The sequence below is a fragment of the Pyricularia oryzae genome, chromosome 3, assembly GCF_000002495.2.
Source record: "Pyricularia oryzae 70-15 chromosome 3, whole genome shotgun sequence".
NCBI lineage: Eukaryota > Fungi > Ascomycota > Sordariomycetes > Magnaporthales > Pyriculariaceae > Pyricularia > Pyricularia oryzae.
The window spans coordinates 4,558,504-4,575,006 of record NC_017849.1 but is presented as its reverse complement, the minus strand read 5'-3'; the positions used below and the strand labels follow the sequence as shown (position 1 = coordinate 4,575,006).

Sequence of the window (16,503 nt, the reverse complement as noted above, 5' to 3'; positions counted from 1 at the left end):
CGCCTGCTGTTCATCCCAACTTCTTTCAGTCTGATTTTCCATCTTCATTTAGGTCAGTCAATCTTGTAAAGGTGTAGCTTTTGTCTTTACACCTAGCCCACTTTACAAACTTTGAATCTGATTGCACGAGTCTAGAGCAACGGAGAATATATATAACTTTCGCTGCGCATACCTAACCAACAGCCTCTCAGCGTTGTACAAAGTACGGTCCACTGGAAAGGACCCATACACGGCAAGACGGATACGGTGCCGCACGTGTGATTTAATTTAACAAAGGTTCATGGCAAGGATCCTTTCCCAGTCAAACCAACGAGACAAATCGTCATGTCATCTTCAAGAAATGAATACCCATTTTATTTACCAACGCGCTGGCGACTGGACCTAAACCATCTATTTATCTTACTGTCGAACTCGCGCTTTGTCTGGCTGAGCATTTCCCACAGATCCAAGATGCGCTAGCTACCTATTTTAATGGATTGGTTGTCTACTTGACTGTCGAACCTACGCCTATCGTTTCCATTACCATCCCCAAATCCCTACGTGAATTCACTCGGTATATGCTTAGACTGTAGGCAGCACAGGCACCGGTCCAACTCTGGCCGGATCAGACTAAATGCTCTATATATTTCGCCGACATGCTCTGGCGCCGACTCAGTCCCTCGCATGCAAGCGTGGCATCGTCAAATATGGTCTTCCGGGAACAGCCAAAGCCCATGGACTGTGCCCTCCGCGCCGCAGGCACCTGTCCGAGATGACCGCTTCTGCCCACAAATACCCAGGCTTGCACCTTCCCCTGCGATACCTCCCGCCAGACGACGGGGGTTACGCTATTTCCATCCCAAAAGCTGGTTCTGGACCAAGGATCAATCCGTACTTTGTGCGAGAAGTCGCCATGATGCTAATCATGGAGCAGCTCACGGACAAGCAAGGCTGGGAGCGCAAGGTTTTTGACCAGGCCATTGTGGATAAATGGCGAAAGGAAGCCCTGGCGATTCCGGATGAGCAGTGGTGGAGGGAGGTCAGTTTGTTGGGAGACTCGTCTATTTGCTGAAAGAGGCTGGTTGTGTCTTCTTTTTGTGCGTCTTTTAACAATACTATCTTCTTTCTCAGATTGCTCAGAACGCAGAGGACCTAGAAGCTCCAGCAGGCATCATCAATGAGTCGGCATTTGACTATGTATGTCGTCGGTCTTCATATTTCTTTGAATCGCCGCGTGTAACTGACATTTAAATACTCGATTATAGTGCATCAAGGAGCTGATGGAAAAGGCCAAGTATTTCTCAGAAACGGGAGTTATTCCTGGTCTTGACCTTGCAGCCTCCGTCGCCAAGTCAGACACCCTAATTGACGAGGATCTCAAGCTTGAGCTTAGGTCCGCTGTTCAGGAACTAAAAGCACATCAGGCTTCGTCGCCGGACTGGCACCCGTGGTCAAACGACACGGTGCAGGACCTCGTGCACCCATCGTTGTATCCGTTGGTGTACGGAAGGTCCAGGGTGTTCGGAGATGAGGTTGTAGGGATTGAAGATGCAGTCGAGAAATGGGCCGGAAAAGGTGAAATCATCACTGCCAAAGAGGGAGAAATGAAGACATGGGATATCGAATATGATCTCAGGGAATTCTGTAAGCCCGTTTTTCTCATTTACTCTTCAGAAAGCTTCTGTTATCCAAATTTAGCCACCAAGCTGTTGACTGGCTGTACTCGGCAGGGTCCGACACATACCAGTGGCTTCCCAGCAACCTTTCGTTCCAGGATGACGGAAGTCTTCGCTTCACCAGCTATATCAACAACCTAGACCCCAAAAGATTTGCTTGGATATATAGGACTCTGGAGAAGCTTATTGCAAAGGCGCTGCCTTTGTGGGAGCAATGCTTGGTCATGGCAGATGCTTCTCACTCAGGACGTGAGCATTGCCCAGGGAAACGGGCAGCTCGCATACCAAAGTCTGCGAACCCCGAGTAAGTCGTGCCACATGAGGTTTGGAACTTGTGAAAGTTCAAGACATCAGGGTAAAAAGCCTAGACTGACGCCCGACAGTGATTCGCACTTACAAAACTGGATCCCCAGTGATGTGACCGAAGTAGCAGACTCTGATATTGATCCGAAGCTGCTGGAGGATGAGAAGTGGGTAGAGGACAATCTGTTGCCCAAGTGGGCATCCTTGCGCATACCTGTACATCCCGAGCCATCCCCTTTCCTTGCCCAATGTTACAAGGTGCACGATGAAATGCGCCTGGCCAACAAATTCGCAAAGTCTGGACTGCAAGTTATCATAAAGATTGCATCGATTGAGCTCACACCCGAACATTCCAAATTTGCTGCTGGATCGTGGCATGTGAGTCTTTCCGGAGCCCCAAGATGCATTGCACAGAGAAAATAATGGTCTACTAAGTCAATCCACTTCTTACCTGTAGGTTGAAGGTCAGCTAAACGAGAGGATCTGTGCGACGGCCTTGTACTATCTCGACAGCGACAACATAACCGAAAGTAGCCTGTCCTTCGAGATGCAGACCGACTCCTATATCGACAGAGAGCCTGGTTTCAGAGTCGACCAGGATTCATACAATTGGCTTCAAAGTGTTATAGGGGCCAATTTGGGTGTAGGGAACGCATCAGCTTGCCTACAGGCCTGTGGTACCGTCACGACTGGCCAGGGCCGACTTCTCGCGTTCCCAAATACTCTGTAAGTATCTATGGAGGCGGCACCATGACCAGACTGGATTTACAGGCGACGGTCCTTGGTTGAGCACAAGACTGAACCTTTTAACTTCCATCGCATATTAGCCAGCACGCAGTGTCGCCCTTTGAACTTAAAGATAAGACCAAGCCCGGACACCGCCGCTTCGTTGCGCTATGGCTGGTCGACCCCCACGTGAGAATCATATCCACGGCCAATGTCCCGCCGCAGCAACAGTCGTGGTGGGTGGAGTCCATCCTGGACAAAAGTCCGGCAGAGCGGGAGGCGGCAGTGGCACAGCTACCCGAAGAGATACTCGAATCTTTGCGAGAGGCCGGCGTGTTTGACTGCGATGACCAGCCCACAACCGATAGGAATGGCCAGGGAAAGGCGGCGACGTTGCCGGAGGAGGTCGCCCGCATAATGTACGACCACGCGGAGACTAAGGGCTTGATGAGCGAAGCCGAGGCGCACGACCACAGACTCGGGCTGATGAATGAACGGGCCCGGGTTGAAAACCACGAGGAACGCTTTTCTTCATATTGCTTCTGTGAGCATTAATTGGGTCGTTGGTTGGATTCCCAATGCGGCTGCGCATCGATTCAGATATAATTGGCACGCGTTGCTGTTTTGTTTGGAACAGTGGGACGCTGAAAACCCCATCTCACCCCAAAATCTTCACAAGTCTTTCACTTCAGAGGAAGAGCACATGAAAGTAAGTCAATTCGACTCGTTTTTGCCCTCATTTTGCATTATTATTAGACGTGACATGTGGCATCCAGGACGTTTGCTGGAGGTTGGATGAAGACCAATTGTTATTTAGTTTAGAAGTAAAAAGAGCTGAAGATAGCACTTAATCTCACGTGCATTTTCCCAGTTTGTTCCCACTGCCTGCGTCATGTCCTGGTGGGGTCGGCCCACAATGATTACCTCATCATGCCTGACACAGACAGCTCTCTTTCCGGGGGCTAGGCAGCTCAGTTCAGCCAGCCAGAACCAGCCAGCCAGAACCAGCCAGCCGGGCGGCAGTTACGTCGCGACGCATCCTTACCTTGAACCACCAACCAGGTGCAAACGAACAGCTTGCGTCGTCCTCATCCCAACCTCTCCGAACAGCTTGCCGCATTATTCACCTCCCTACCGATCCGCGCTGCATATGATCCCCCGCAAACCAGCAATTTCCTGCTGCCTTTAGCGGACAGGCTCATTCATCAAATCGTCAGCAGCTCTGAAACTAATCATCCGCCGAGCCCCAGGCCCGGGGAAGAGCAAGCTTGTTCCCAACATGGCGTCGGTCCCAGCTCCGCCCGAGGACCAGGCTCGCCTGCTCGAGGATGCCTTGATAGCTGTGCGCCAGCAGACGCAAATGATGCGCAAATGTCTAGACACTCCAGGGAAGCTAATGGATGCGCTCAAATGCTGGTAAGTTACGACGTCTTTTGTATCCTGGAGCTAACCCCCTCATGTGTCTCTGGACAGCTTGGATCGTATATTTTGAAGCTGACGGCCTATTTGCTCTGCGACCGCAGCTCGACCCTCGTATCGGAGCTTCGGACAAGCAGCCTAGGTCCCAAGCAATACTACGAACTGTACATGTCCGTCTTCGATGCGCTGCGCTACCTCTCCGTCCACCTCCGTGAGAACCACCAAGTCAACCATCTTGCCGACCTCTACGAGCTAGTCCAGTATGCAGGCAACATCATCCCGCGGCTGTATCTAATGATTACTGTGGGCACCGCATACATGGCCATTGATGCGGCCCCCGTCAAGGAGCTCATGAAGGACATGATGGACATGAGCCGCGGCGTCCAACATCCGATCCGCGGCCTGTTCCTGAGGTACTATTTGTCTGGCCAGGCAAGGGATTTTCTGCCACAAGGCGAGGGCGACGGTCCCGAGGGCAACCTGCAGGATTCGATCAACTTTGTCCTGACCAACTTTGTCGAGATGAACAAGCTGTGGGTACGGTTGCAACATCAAGGCCACTCGAGGGAGCGCGAGCAGAGGACGCAAGAACGAAAGGAGTTGCAACTGCTTGTCGGCTCAAACCTGGTGCGCCTTAGCCAATTGGTCGATCTGGAGGCCTACAAGACTGCTATCCTGGCACCCCTGTTGGAGCAGGTTGTGCAATGCCGTGACGTGCTGGCGCAAGAATACCTGCTAGAGGTCATTACCCAGGTCTTCCCCGACGAATACCACCTACACACACTTGACCAGTTCCTCGCCGCGGTCTCGAGACTAAACCCACACGTCAACGTCAAAGCTATCGTTATAGGCTTGATGGATAGGTTGTCCGATTATGCCGAGCGTGAGTCCCAGAACGAGCCCGAGGAGGACCGGGAAACAATGGAGGCAGACGCAATAGCAGAGCTGCTGGAGAAGGTCAAGATCGCCAGAGAGAACGCAGAGTCATCAGGCCCGCCACCCCCTCCGCCGCCTGAAGAGCATAAACGACTAGAAATGGAGGATGAGAACATTGCCCGGACTGAGGCGGATGTTGATTCAACCGCCGAAACGCTTGGACAGGATGGGCAATCCATAGCTGACAGTGAAGCCACCGCCGTCAACGGGCAGGATGGAGAGGGCAATGGCGAGCAACAGGAGCCAGTAAAGAAACACAGGGGAATACCCGAAAATGTAAAGCTCTACGAGATATTCTTTGGCCAGGTCAAGAACCTCGTACAGGCTCAACACCTCCCCATTCAGGACACAATCGCATTGCTAGTGTCACTAGTCAACCTTGCGCTCAACATCTATCCCGGACGTCTGGACTACGTGGACCAGGTCTTGGAGTACGCCACCACCAAAGTCAGGGAACATGCCAACAGCCCTGATTTGCACTCGCCTCCCGCACAACAAAGCCTCCTGGCTCTACTCCAGGCACCTCTGAAGAGATATGTGTCCATGTTCACTGCTTTGGCTTTACCGACATATGTTCCTTTATATCAAGCACAGACGTACCCCACGCGACGAGCAGTAGCTGGCGAGGTGGCTAGAACCCTGCTTCGCGATCGCATACAGATTTGTACAGTCGAGCAGCTCGAAAACGTGCTGGAGATTCTCAAGGTGTTGATAAAAGAGGGATCACACCCACCACAAGGATACCCAGGTGTGGCGCCGGCCCGGCAACGCGTCATGGAGACGGATGAGACGCTTGAGGAGCAGGGCTGGCTTGCCCGCATCGTGCACTTGCTGGATTCCGAAAACAACGACACGCAGTTCAAGCTCTTGCAGATGACACGCAAGGCGTATGGCGACGGCAATGACCGCATTCGCACAACAACACCGCCGCTGATAACGGCAGGTATGAAGTTGGCCCGTCGCTTCAAGGCACGGGAACACTATGACGATAACTGGTCCTCGCAATCTTCGGCCCTGTTCAAGTTCTTGCACTCTGCGATTTCGACGTTGTACGCACGCGTCAACGGTGCCGGAGCAGCTGAACTCTCTCTACGTCTTTTCTGCGCCTGTGGCCAAACAGCCGACGCAGCCGGATTTGAAGAGGTGGCATACGAATTCTTTGCACAGGCTTTCACTGTTTACGAGGAAGCCGTATCGGATTCGAAAGCCCAGTTCCAGGCAGTCTGCGTGGTGGCCAGCGCCCTGCACCAGACGCGCAATTTTGGCAAGGAGAACTATGATACTCTGATCACAAAGTGCGCGCAGCACTCGAGCAAACTGCTTCGCAAGCCCGACCAATGTCGAGCCGTATACCTGGCTAGTCACCTGTGGTGGGCCACACCGATTGCAGCCAATGGGGAGGATGAGAACACCGAGGTAAGTCTGGATGAAACATTAACCCCAGCTTTTCAAATACGAAGGGCTGGATTTGGGCTGAGCTGACACCGTTTTGATAGTTGTACCGTGATGGCAAGCGCGTGCTCGAATGTCTGCAGCGGGCTCTCCGGGTGGCAGACTCGTGCATGGAGACTGCAACATCAATTGAGCTGTTTGTCGAAATCCTAGACAGATATGTTTATTATTTTGACCAACGCAACGAGTCGGTAAGTAAATCTGGGATGGGATCATTCTCTCTCACGGAGCACCGTACTGACGACTGTTGTCAGGTCACAACCAAATACCTCAACGGCCTTATTGAGCTTATCCACTCAAATTTCGCCGGCAACCAACAAGACTCTGCATCTGTCGAAGCTTGCAGGAAACACTTCCAACACACCCTGGACCTTATCCGAAGCAAAGAGTACGAGGGAATTGTGTTGGATCCCAAGTGAAGTTATACTATTTTGAGTTTGTGGCATCTGGGGGGACGAGACGGTGTACAAAGCTGTATATCCCCGGGTTCTGTAGACGGGCTTTTTTTCTTCTTTTTCTTAATTCCACGCCATGTTCCAGATAAAGAAAGTTTCAAAGCTTGTCGAGAGCTAGCGTTGGAGTTGGTGAATGAAACTATATATTATTTTCTGTCTTGTCCCTATTGTACTGTAGATACTGTTTTGATCGGTGACGCTTTCTTCAACGGGCGGATGTGTTCAATTCATTTGAATCGAGACACGCACGAAGGCACTGAACTGCGCCAGTTCAGTTCAGCCTTGGCTTCATAATCCAAGCTTGGCCAGTTGGGCACACGGGGGCAGATATTGGCGCTGATCCAAGAGAAGAGCATGGGAAGAAGTGAACATGCATGATTTGCACGCTGACCTGGGATAGCTAGAATAGTATTTACCTCAAAATTGCAAACCATAGATTCCCGATTCGCCAATGAGAGCAAAAGTGCACAAAGTTAAAACATTTCATGTCAAAACGCCATGCCGATGCTATCAAGTTTCGAAAAAAAAAAGAAAGACAAAGAAGAAAGAAAGAAAAGAAAACTGGTCATCCGCCCATGCCCACGATTATCTGGTTTCCCCTCGCTCGCGACCCCTCCAAACGGTGTCGCTATGGTCCTCGTGCTTTCCCTATTTCATTTTCTTCTCCTCGTTGGCGATGCAGACAACAAAAGAAAAGAAAAGAAAAAGTATAGAGGTCGTGTGGCTTTATTTACAAATGTTCGAGGCCCTATAAACATGGGGATAAAAACAGGAAATAGGAATCAAAGGAAAGAGTGAAGGAGAGAGAGAGCCGCCCTTTTCTTTTTGCACATGGAAATTTTAGGTAGAATAAAAATGAATAAAAATGATACATAGAAGACAAAAAAGGAGAGATATGTATATTTGTTTCATGAGGGAGATTCAAGTTCAAGACCAGCAGCCCTCATGATCTTGACAGCCGTTTCTAGCCTCTCGCTCGCCGTCTTCCAGTCTTCTGCCTCAACCGCATCGCGGATTGCGGGGAAATATCCCGGCTCCCGACTGTTCCATAATTGAGGGCCAAACAAGACGTGCTTGAATTGGGTGCGGTTTGGTGCCTTTTGATAATCGCAGACAAAATGTTAGTATTTCGGCAGATAGCAAATTGAAGAGGCCTGCCCGTTGTATGATTGTGAACTTACTCCGCCATGTTGATCAAAATCAAGCAAGTTCGAGTCCAACCGCCCCATGCGAGCGTTAAACTCCATCCTCTGCCTTGCAAGGATCAGGGGCTCGAACGAGCTCGTCGACATGACCATGTTTTCCCACTTGATCTCCCACTTGCCAAACTTTCTCGTCTCGGCAGCTAGGTACTCGGCTGCTTCGCGCAGCTTCATGATCTCAAAGGGAGGGTGGCCCTCCTGATGCGCGCCCTTGTTCTCGGTCCATTCGACGAATTCGTCTGCCCAAGCGGAGAGGCTGTCGGCGAACGCGTCTGTATCCAAAGGAATGATGGGTCGGTCTGCGAGCTCTATGATTATCATGGCCAGTATTTGGGCCAGCAGAGTGTGGTATATAAACTGAGGGTCACCCTGCCGCTGCATCCATTCAAAGTCATCATAGCTCGACTTGCGGGGATGCCGGCCGTGCGAATTTTCGACACCGGTGAAGCCGATGTCGAGCGATGACGTGCCCGCAATGTTTTGGAAGGCTGCGTAGTCGGACGCGGAGCCAAGGCCCTCCAGTTTGCTGTTGCGCTCATCCCAGATTGTTCGCAGAGTCTGGTTCGCGATCGGATCGTTGATTCTATGAAGAACCTGCAGGATCAGGCGGCGGAAGAAGGGCGAGCCGGACGCACGGAAAGTCGACCCCGTGACTGCCTCGTCGAGGTTGATATAGGCCATTGCGTCGGCACGCAGCGAGTCCAGATTCTTCTCCACAAACTCGGTCGAGCCGGCATTGTTGAACTCGCCTCCGTCCCAGCTCATAAAGTCAATGGTCCGCATGGGCACCCATCCACGTGCGCGCAAATCGCCAAACAAGCGCGCGACTTCCATCATGACGGCCGTGCCAGAGCCTGGACCCGCCGCCCCGAAGGCCATCGAGTCGCGACGGTTGCCGATGACGATTGACTTGGCTTGCTGCTCGCCTCCGCTGATTCGGCCGTAGACGTTCCAAATTTCCTTCTTTTTGACCTCGTCTTGCTCGTTTCGCAACCGCACGATGGGTGAAGACAGGTTGCCAGTCCACCATTCTTTCACATCGGGCACGCCTCCAATCCAGTCCTCGGGCGTTTTGACACCAAAGCCCTGCAGCCGCTTGAGTAGTTCTTTAGCATCCCGCCAGGCGAGCGGAATGCTGGGGATTTGCACGAGCCCCTTGGACTTTTCCGGCTCCAATCGGGTTGGAATCCTCCCTGTGCTTTCCCAACCGGGCGACAAAGGGTCTCCCATGAGCCAGCTCGACAATGATACCGAACCACGCTGTACCCCATCTTCGGGCATATACCTTCCATTGGGCGCGGGTTCGCCCACTCTGAAGCCATCATCGCTCGGGTCGCTGTATACGATACAGCCTGCGAAACCTGCCAGCTCGGCCGCCTTGACCTTCAGCCCCACATCCTCCTGAGAGCCGTAATGCCTAACTAGGGCAATGGCTCCCTTCGTATCAATGCCGGTGTCGTACAACCTCTTGAAGTCCTCCCTGCTTCCATAGTTGGCATACATGAGCGGCCCCTGTACGACCCCGCTCTTGGAGTGGCCATGGAAAACGTATGTCTGCCTCCCTGCCGACTCGGCGGCGTGCTCCTCCTCTTCAATCTTTGCCGACCACTGGACTTTATTGCCGCCGTCCAAAATCTCCACCGCACGGCCATCCTTCTTAGGGTAGTTGACGTAAACGTAGTACTCCTCCACCGAGACGTCCTCCAGGCCGTAGCTAGTGAAGCTGTTCTTGACGTCGGTGGCCAGCGCATAGTCGCCCTCTGTGCCGGCCATGTGGGCATAGCTCGTAAAGTGTTGCAAGTGGTCTCGGATGTTGTTGGGGTTCACGTGAACCAGGAGCCACGAGCGGACGGACTCGGGGTTGTATTCTCCAACACGGCGCATGCCTCTCATGAGGTCGCTCATGAAGACAAAATACAAGAATCCAAGAATCAGGAAGATGGCAAAGATGCGACCAAACACAAGACAGACCTGCGCGGCATTGATCGGTGGCATTCGCTCCCAGAGCGTGCGCAATGGTAGTAACCGGTCCGATGCCGTTTCGCCCGATCCGCCACCCTCTTCCAACGAGCTGGGACCGGCCCCTGAACTCGTCACGTTTGCGGTCGGTAGTTGGATTCGCAGACGCGGCATCTGCCACCTCCATTTCCATCTTGGCAGTGAGAAGCCTAGTCGTTTCCCGAATATCGTAGAACGACCCCTCCCAACGGCATGGTCATCATCGTCCTCCATCTCCAACTCTTGCATCTCCCTCCTGACCTGCGCCGCATCACCCTCCCCATCATCGGAGCCCCATAGGCTGTCCTCGTCGTCCGTCTCCACTGTGGGTGGTCTGTAATTATTGCCATTCTGTCGGCGCGACCGGACTGGGCTATCGGGGTCGGTGGCTGTCGAGTTGCTGCGCTGATGGGTGCGCAGCAGGGATCTGGTCTCTTGCGGCGGTCCGCTACTCCCGGCCATGGCCTCATCATACGTCGGTATTGGCGCTAGGTCTTGAAGAGCCTCATACCGGTGGTTTGAGTTTGAGGGCATCGTGAGGAGAAGTATGAATCGGTCGGAAGGAAGCTGGCAAAGACGAACTTAGGGGATTTGTCGTCATGGGAGGGCTCGGGGCTCCTCAGTGCACCAAAAAGCTGCACAGATGATAGACTTCGGTTATTCGATTCGTGGTAGACAGTGCTTTTTTTTTTCTTTGTTTCAGGGATTGTCGAGCAGTTGCCAGGACTCGATCGACGGCTCTTGCAGCCAGACTGAAATGTGGCTTGTGATGCTGTAAATGAGAGGAGGGCCTCAGCGTACAGATGCCGAAACAGAGAAGTCGACACGCGCGCGGCGGTAGATGTAACGGAAGGGATGGTGGTAGTAGCGGCGGTGCAGGTCGTTACTGCTGCTGCTCATGAGGCCAGCTGAGGCAGTGTGCAGGGCTAATCTAGCATGAAAAGAGGAAAAGAGAAAGGCTGCTTCGTGGTGCAAAACAGCGTAAACATCGCCGCCAGTAGCGATTGTGACAGCGGCAAAGTTACCTATAGCCCGGCTTTCAAGTCGATAGGTAGTAAAATGGTTGATTTGGCTGCTGGGGGTCTGTCTGGTCGCGATTGCGTTGCGTGTACAGTACAGTACCTTAGCTTAATTACCTAGCAGCCAGGCGAGTCCACTGACGGTCCGACGCCACGGATGATGTTCCAACGTTGAATTGGTTCGGTTCCACATTGTGCTGCCAGCATGCGCAGCCTCAATTAGTCATCCACCCGTTGTGTGGGGGTTGGTTTACAAGTACGAGCACCTAGCAAGCTAGCTAGCTACTGTACATGATCGACTTCTTCAATCCACCCTACCTAATGCAACCAAAATATCTCCGAAGGACCCATAAACTTCTCCGTCTCTATCTGTCTGTCATCCGTCGCGACGACATCATGGCGAGGCAGCAAGATGGTTCGGCAATTGCGTACTCTGATCAGTCACCCTCCACCACATGGCGCGACAAGACTGTGTCCACTTCATTGCCCGACTTGCTCCTCATATGCAGAGATTTACTGTTCCAGTGAACATTGACCTCGCGGCCCTACTTCATAGGGAGGGAACAAGACTCACCATCAAGCGATGGCTTTAGCCTAAACCTGAACGGGTTTCTTGATTTCTATATCTTTTTTTCAAATTAATCGATGTTTTCGGTCATTGAGACTTTTAGGTTTGTTTGTCGGTCGCTCAATAGGCATGTATGCTCTTGGTTCTGACAACCATTCCGTTTTCGGATATGAGATCCATCAGAACATAGACATCTCGGCTCACCTCTGCTTTGTCTTTTGACAACCACTCAACGCGAATGCCGCTTGCATACTCAGACCATTGGGCTCCTCGCTCAATGGCTCCTTTGTTTCTGTCTCACCGATGCTACCTGATCCAAATAATATGACCTCACTTATTACCTGTGACATGGATCGCCCTCGTGTAGAAACTCCAGACTCTCAGTGTGTTCTTATCAGAGTAGGAATAGCGTTAAGAATCACAATACACGACAAATCGAAGCAACCATGCCTCCCAACAGGAATCAGGGCGGCAGAGCAGGACGCAATGCCAACAGGAACACTGCCAGCCCTCGTCAAGAGAGCCGTTCATCCCAGCAGCCCTACCCTGACGCTACAGCTCGTGCTCAAGAGCGCGCAGCCACCCAGGCTCGGGAGCGTCAACAACGCGCAGATGCCCGAAATACCCGGAATCAATCCAATCAGCAAGCCATGGGCCCCCTTCCGTTCCGACCTGCTCCTGCCCCTGGTGCTACCACCGCTGCTCCTGCTATCGCCCGACCAACTGGCCCGACTTTGGCATCACAGCAACTGCTGATGCAACAACAGGTGCTTAATCAGGGCCAACAGCAGAACAATGATCAGTCTAGACAGGTGAACCCCCAAGTTCAGGGCCAGCCTCCAGTTGTTGTGCAGCAGCCAGGTCCCTCTACAGCCAGGGAGCGCGATGAGAGGAGGTTGGAAGCATTGCATAGGGCTCAAGCGGCAAAAAAGCGTGACCACGACTTCCGCCTCCAACTTCACTGCGACAGGGCGGATTTCTACAGAAGGGGCAAGTTCCATGAATGGAAGGTCGATGAGCGGAAGCCAATATTCACTGCGCGGCCTCCCGGTACTATGCCTGCGACCGAAAGGCTTCTAACTCTGGAGACCATGCAAAATCGCCGAAACCTGACCATCCCTGACATCTTGAGAAAGAATAGTAAAAAGTACGAAGCGTACTGGCGTCGTGGCGAGTACCTAGCTCACCAATATGGTAACCGCCTCCCAGAAAAGCCCACGACTGAAAAGGCCAGAGCAGCGATCAACAGTGGAGCCAAGGATCTCGCGGCTGCCGGGGCGAAGTTCATTCGGTAAGCGTTTGGACGGCTTTACTTCTTTATGTCTTGTGCGTCGGGCAATGATACTGACTGTACATTCTACCTAATAGTATCCTGGGACAGGGTGGCTATGGGATTGCAGCTCTTTTTGAGTTGAAAAATGAAACAACGGGTGCTGCCGAACGCATTGTCGTCAAGTTTAACTCTCACGAAGGAGGGCCTACAGATTCCCGGGAAAGAAATTTTCTGAAGGTACAGTCATCCAGCACCCGTTAGCTTGCTACTGAGCAGTACTGATCGCGAATTCGATGTCTTCAGATCTTGAAGCGCTCTCGCCACATTGTTCAAATCACAAGTCTCAAGGAAGTCCACGAGTCGCTCGGTAACAACAACCTCGACGCGGCAACTCTGGAGGCGATCAAAGAACGCGATTCGAGCGAGAACATGATAATCCTCAAGCATTGCGACAGGGGAAACCTGAATCATTTCATCAGCTTGTCGAGCTTCACGCGAGCAAAACTGTCGGATAGAGTGCTTTGGAACTTTGTGGAGTGCTGTAAGTTTGGGCGTGTTCGACATAGTCATGCTGCCCGGATGGTCCCGCTAACAGGCTTGTTTTTTTCTCGTCACAAGTGGGTAGAGGCTGCATTGCCATGCGAGCACCGGTCAGGGTTGCTTCTCACGAAAGTGAGATGCTGCCTGAGGAGGGCCCTATAATCACGGAGTCGACCGCACCGGCCCTCCGCGGGCTGAACTTGATTCACCTCGATCTGGACCCTACGAACAGTAAGCGATCCACGCTCTTCTTTAAGTGGTATGCATTTTGAGTAACTAACGACTTTATTGTTCTTTGCAGTCTTCATGACTGAGGATCCGGAAGCTCACCCTGGTAAGTTTAATCCAAGAAATCCCATGAATTGAATTCACTTTGATAAGAGCGCTGCTGACTGTCATCGTCCAAAAATTAGAAATGCCTCAGTTGGTGGTTAGTAATGAAGTTGCCTCTAATCGATACGACAGTCCTCCAGGGTTGCGATACTGACCGGTTATTTTGCCATGCTCAACAGATTGCCGATTTTGGGTTATCAGCCTGCGTGTCTTCGCAGAACCGCTTCCTTGATTCGTAAGTTGATGAATTCGCAAGCAAGACCTTGGATTGACTAGATACTTAGCTAACAAGCTGACTATTAAAGACGATCGGTAATGATAACCTCGCGAGGTTGTAAGAAAGGCTACTGGGCACCTGTAAGTTCCACTGTCTTTGCGCCATAAATTTGCCATTTCGATGCACAAACTAATGAAAACCCTGACCCGGCGAGCAGGAACAATTCACCGATCAATGGAATAGTGTTAGGTCGCTTCCGTTTACACAGTTCTACCCAAAAGATGGTTCGGGATATGAACATCTTAGGCCTGAGCCCGGTTGTGTGGCGGGTGCCATTGGCCATTGGACAAACGTCTGGATGTGCGGCATGGTAAGTTGAGAGCAAGAAGCTGGTCCTAAGCCATCTCATCTCTACAAACACAACGACTAACGTCTCGATCTTACAGGTTCTATGGTCGTGCCTTACGCGACTGCAACCCCTTCTTCCTCTGGTCCCTTCTACCTCTTCTATCGGGATGGTGCCTCCCCAGGTGTGGTGGCATTACGGCTATCCCTTACTCCACCCTACCGACGACGATTATGAAGGTATTGACCCCGACCTGAAGTTGCTGATATGTCAAATGCTTTCCCACGAGCCTAGCAATCGACCTAGTCCTGAGGCAATAGTCGAGACGGCCGTGAAGAAGCTCGGGGGCTATAGCGATGACCAGCGTAGGAGGATCCGGGCCGAGTTCGACACATGGTATCGAAACGTACAGCCGGAACCCGTGGACCCAATATATAGGAATCTCCAAGAACCCTTCCCGATCCCTGTGGCACCTCCGCCGGTGCCTTTGTTCACCGGGGCTCAGCCGAATCCGGCCGCGGCAGCACAGGCACCACCGGCACCACCGGCACCACAAGAACCACCAGCCAACCCGTAGGCTGAGGCAGCATGCCTTTAATCATGATGTGGTGGAACTTTCGCTAGTCGTCTTACAGGGGACCAGTCCTCTGTTTTGTGCAAAGAGCACTGCTTGATCTGACTTCTGGAGGGACTTTCTTGTTCTATTTCCGTTGCTATATTCATTTTTGCTTGGGGAGTTGCTGATTGATCTGTTTTGTTATTTGGCTTAATCTCATTCCTCTCTTTCATTTGTCTTGCTTTCTTGCTTGCCCTTTTTTCCATTTTGGTTTGAGTACAGGTTTCCTCCTTTTTAATGATATCAATATAAATGTTTTTATGCAACTACAATAAATTTACTTAGTCTCGGGCATTCGAGTGTCGGGTCTTGAAGATTCACAGGCAAGTTTTGCCTATCCACTTTACAGAAGTCTATTGATATTTTCCAGGGCGAGATGATTCTATGCTCTTGAACGCAACTCTACCCGACCTTGCTGCCGATGGCTTTTTCCCGAACAATACCAAAACACCACTTTTTCCCAAGTCTTCTTCTATCCACCTTCAACCCGGGGAAAAACTGCCAAACATACAATCAAACAGCAGTTCACGCCTCAAAGGTCGTCTCCCTCTTCAGGGGGCAGAGTCCGTAAAAGGTACCCGCCGGGTTGCAGCCGCCGTCGCGGGTCCTGTAACAGTAGGTGCCGCACTGGCAAAAGTCGGCGCTCCTGCAAGTCCTCTCGTGTCAGCGAATGATCCTTTTTGGGGGCAGGAGTTCTGCTCTGCGACGATGTGGGGGATTGGCAAGTCCAACGCCCCTCCGGCGTAGCGGGTTTATGCTTACAGCTGTCTGCAGCTCTGGGCTGCGGTGAAACCGGCGACAGTCAGGAGGGTAGCTAGGATGGTGAAGGGCTTCATTTTTTTGTTGGTTTGGGGGAGCGTTGGTGGCAAGGTGGTCCGGATTTGAGAATGGGTATCTGTCGGAAAGGCTTGTGAGACTATGCTGGCATGGCGAGCAAAAGAAAAGGCGACAACAACACAGTTCCATACCCGTTATTTATACCCATCTGACTATCTGTATGACATATACGAAAGTACTATCTGGGGACTATCTTGAGGGGTTTGGACCCAAAACCCGTGCCTCAGCCATGCCTTGCCAAGCGGCCTCTAGATGCTGCAGATCAGCATCGAGAAGAGCAGAATAAGGCAGGTCGTCTCGTTCGCATCCCGGCATCAGGTTGTTATCATTCGCTTAAACCACTGTGGGGTGATTGATTTCTAGTGCCAAACAAAAAAAAAAGTCAGCATGAGGGGGAGGGGGGAGGATTTGAAAGGATTACAGCAGGCATGGGGGAAAGTTGGAATGGCGCCTTGGCATCTGTGAGGAGTGATACGATGCTAATTCTATCGCTTGCAGTCAGACCTCTGTAATCTTCTTTGAGAACCCGACTTCCGCCACCGCGACTTTCGCAGCTTTTCCGGTATGAAACCAACCGAGGGCGGAAAGCGGCAAACTACAAGACCTAG

The 16,503-nt window shown here is 51.9% G+C and overlaps 6 protein-coding genes across 6 annotated transcripts; 3 read left to right on the top strand and 3 right to left on the bottom strand.

Moving 5' to 3' along the window:
• The first annotated feature begins 283 nt into the window (after positions 1-283).
• Positions 284-3,554, top strand: MGG_05090 (uncharacterized protein). The gene is made up of 7 exons (XM_003712564.1): positions 284-1,018; positions 1,111-1,176; positions 1,245-1,623; positions 1,710-1,959; positions 2,039-2,336; positions 2,416-2,684; positions 2,786-3,554. The coding sequence occupies exons 1-7, from the start codon at positions 614-616 to the stop codon at positions 3,237-3,239; spliced, it is 2,121 nt and encodes a 706-aa protein (XP_003712612.1). The 5' UTR covers positions 284-613; the 3' UTR covers positions 3,240-3,554.
• A 123-nt stretch (positions 3,555-3,677) lies between these two features.
• On the top strand, positions 3,678-7,395 carry MGG_05089 (vacuolar protein sorting-associated protein 35). The gene is made up of 4 exons (XM_003712563.1): positions 3,678-4,100; positions 4,208-6,455; positions 6,536-6,682; positions 6,746-7,395. The coding sequence occupies exons 1-4, from the start codon at positions 3,964-3,966 to the stop codon at positions 6,908-6,910; spliced, it is 2,697 nt and encodes an 898-aa protein (XP_003712611.1). The 5' UTR covers positions 3,678-3,963; the 3' UTR covers positions 6,911-7,395.
• A 459-nt stretch (positions 7,396-7,854) lies between these two features.
• Positions 7,855-10,680, bottom strand: MGG_05088 (glutamate carboxypeptidase 2; the record flags this gene model as incomplete). The annotated part of the gene is made up of 2 exons (XM_003712562.1): positions 7,855-8,043; positions 8,128-10,680. The coding sequence occupies 2 exons, from the start codon at positions 10,678-10,680 to the stop codon at positions 7,855-7,857; spliced, it is 2,742 nt and encodes a 913-aa protein (XP_003712610.1).
• A 258-nt stretch (positions 10,681-10,938) lies between these two features.
• Positions 10,939-11,474, bottom strand: MGG_15126 (uncharacterized protein; the record flags this gene model as incomplete). Its single annotated transcript, XM_003712561.1, has 2 exons — positions 11,283-11,474; positions 10,939-11,171 (listed from the first exon to the last, which is right to left on the bottom strand). Exons 1-2 carry the CDS (start codon positions 11,356-11,358, stop codon positions 10,939-10,941), a joined length of 309 nt encoding a protein of 102 aa, XP_003712609.1. The 5' UTR covers positions 11,359-11,474.
• Positions 11,475-12,054: 580 nt separating this feature from the next.
• On the top strand, positions 12,055-15,365 carry MGG_05086 (serine/threonine protein kinase). The gene is made up of 10 exons (XM_003712560.1): positions 12,055-13,024; positions 13,102-13,243; positions 13,310-13,547; positions 13,625-13,777; positions 13,848-13,880; positions 13,960-13,976; positions 14,059-14,114; positions 14,185-14,236; positions 14,314-14,466; positions 14,543-15,365. The coding sequence occupies exons 1-10, from the start codon at positions 12,180-12,182 to the stop codon at positions 15,017-15,019; spliced, it is 2,166 nt and encodes a 721-aa protein (XP_003712608.1). The 5' UTR covers positions 12,055-12,179; the 3' UTR covers positions 15,020-15,365.
• Positions 15,366-15,583: 218 nt separating this feature from the next.
• Positions 15,584-15,894, bottom strand: MGG_12942 (uncharacterized protein; the record flags this gene model as incomplete). Its single annotated transcript, XM_003712559.1, has 2 exons — positions 15,584-15,704; positions 15,821-15,894. 2 exons carry the CDS (start codon positions 15,892-15,894, stop codon positions 15,584-15,586), a joined length of 195 nt encoding a protein of 64 aa, XP_003712607.1.
• Positions 15,895-16,503: the final 609 nt, after the last annotated feature.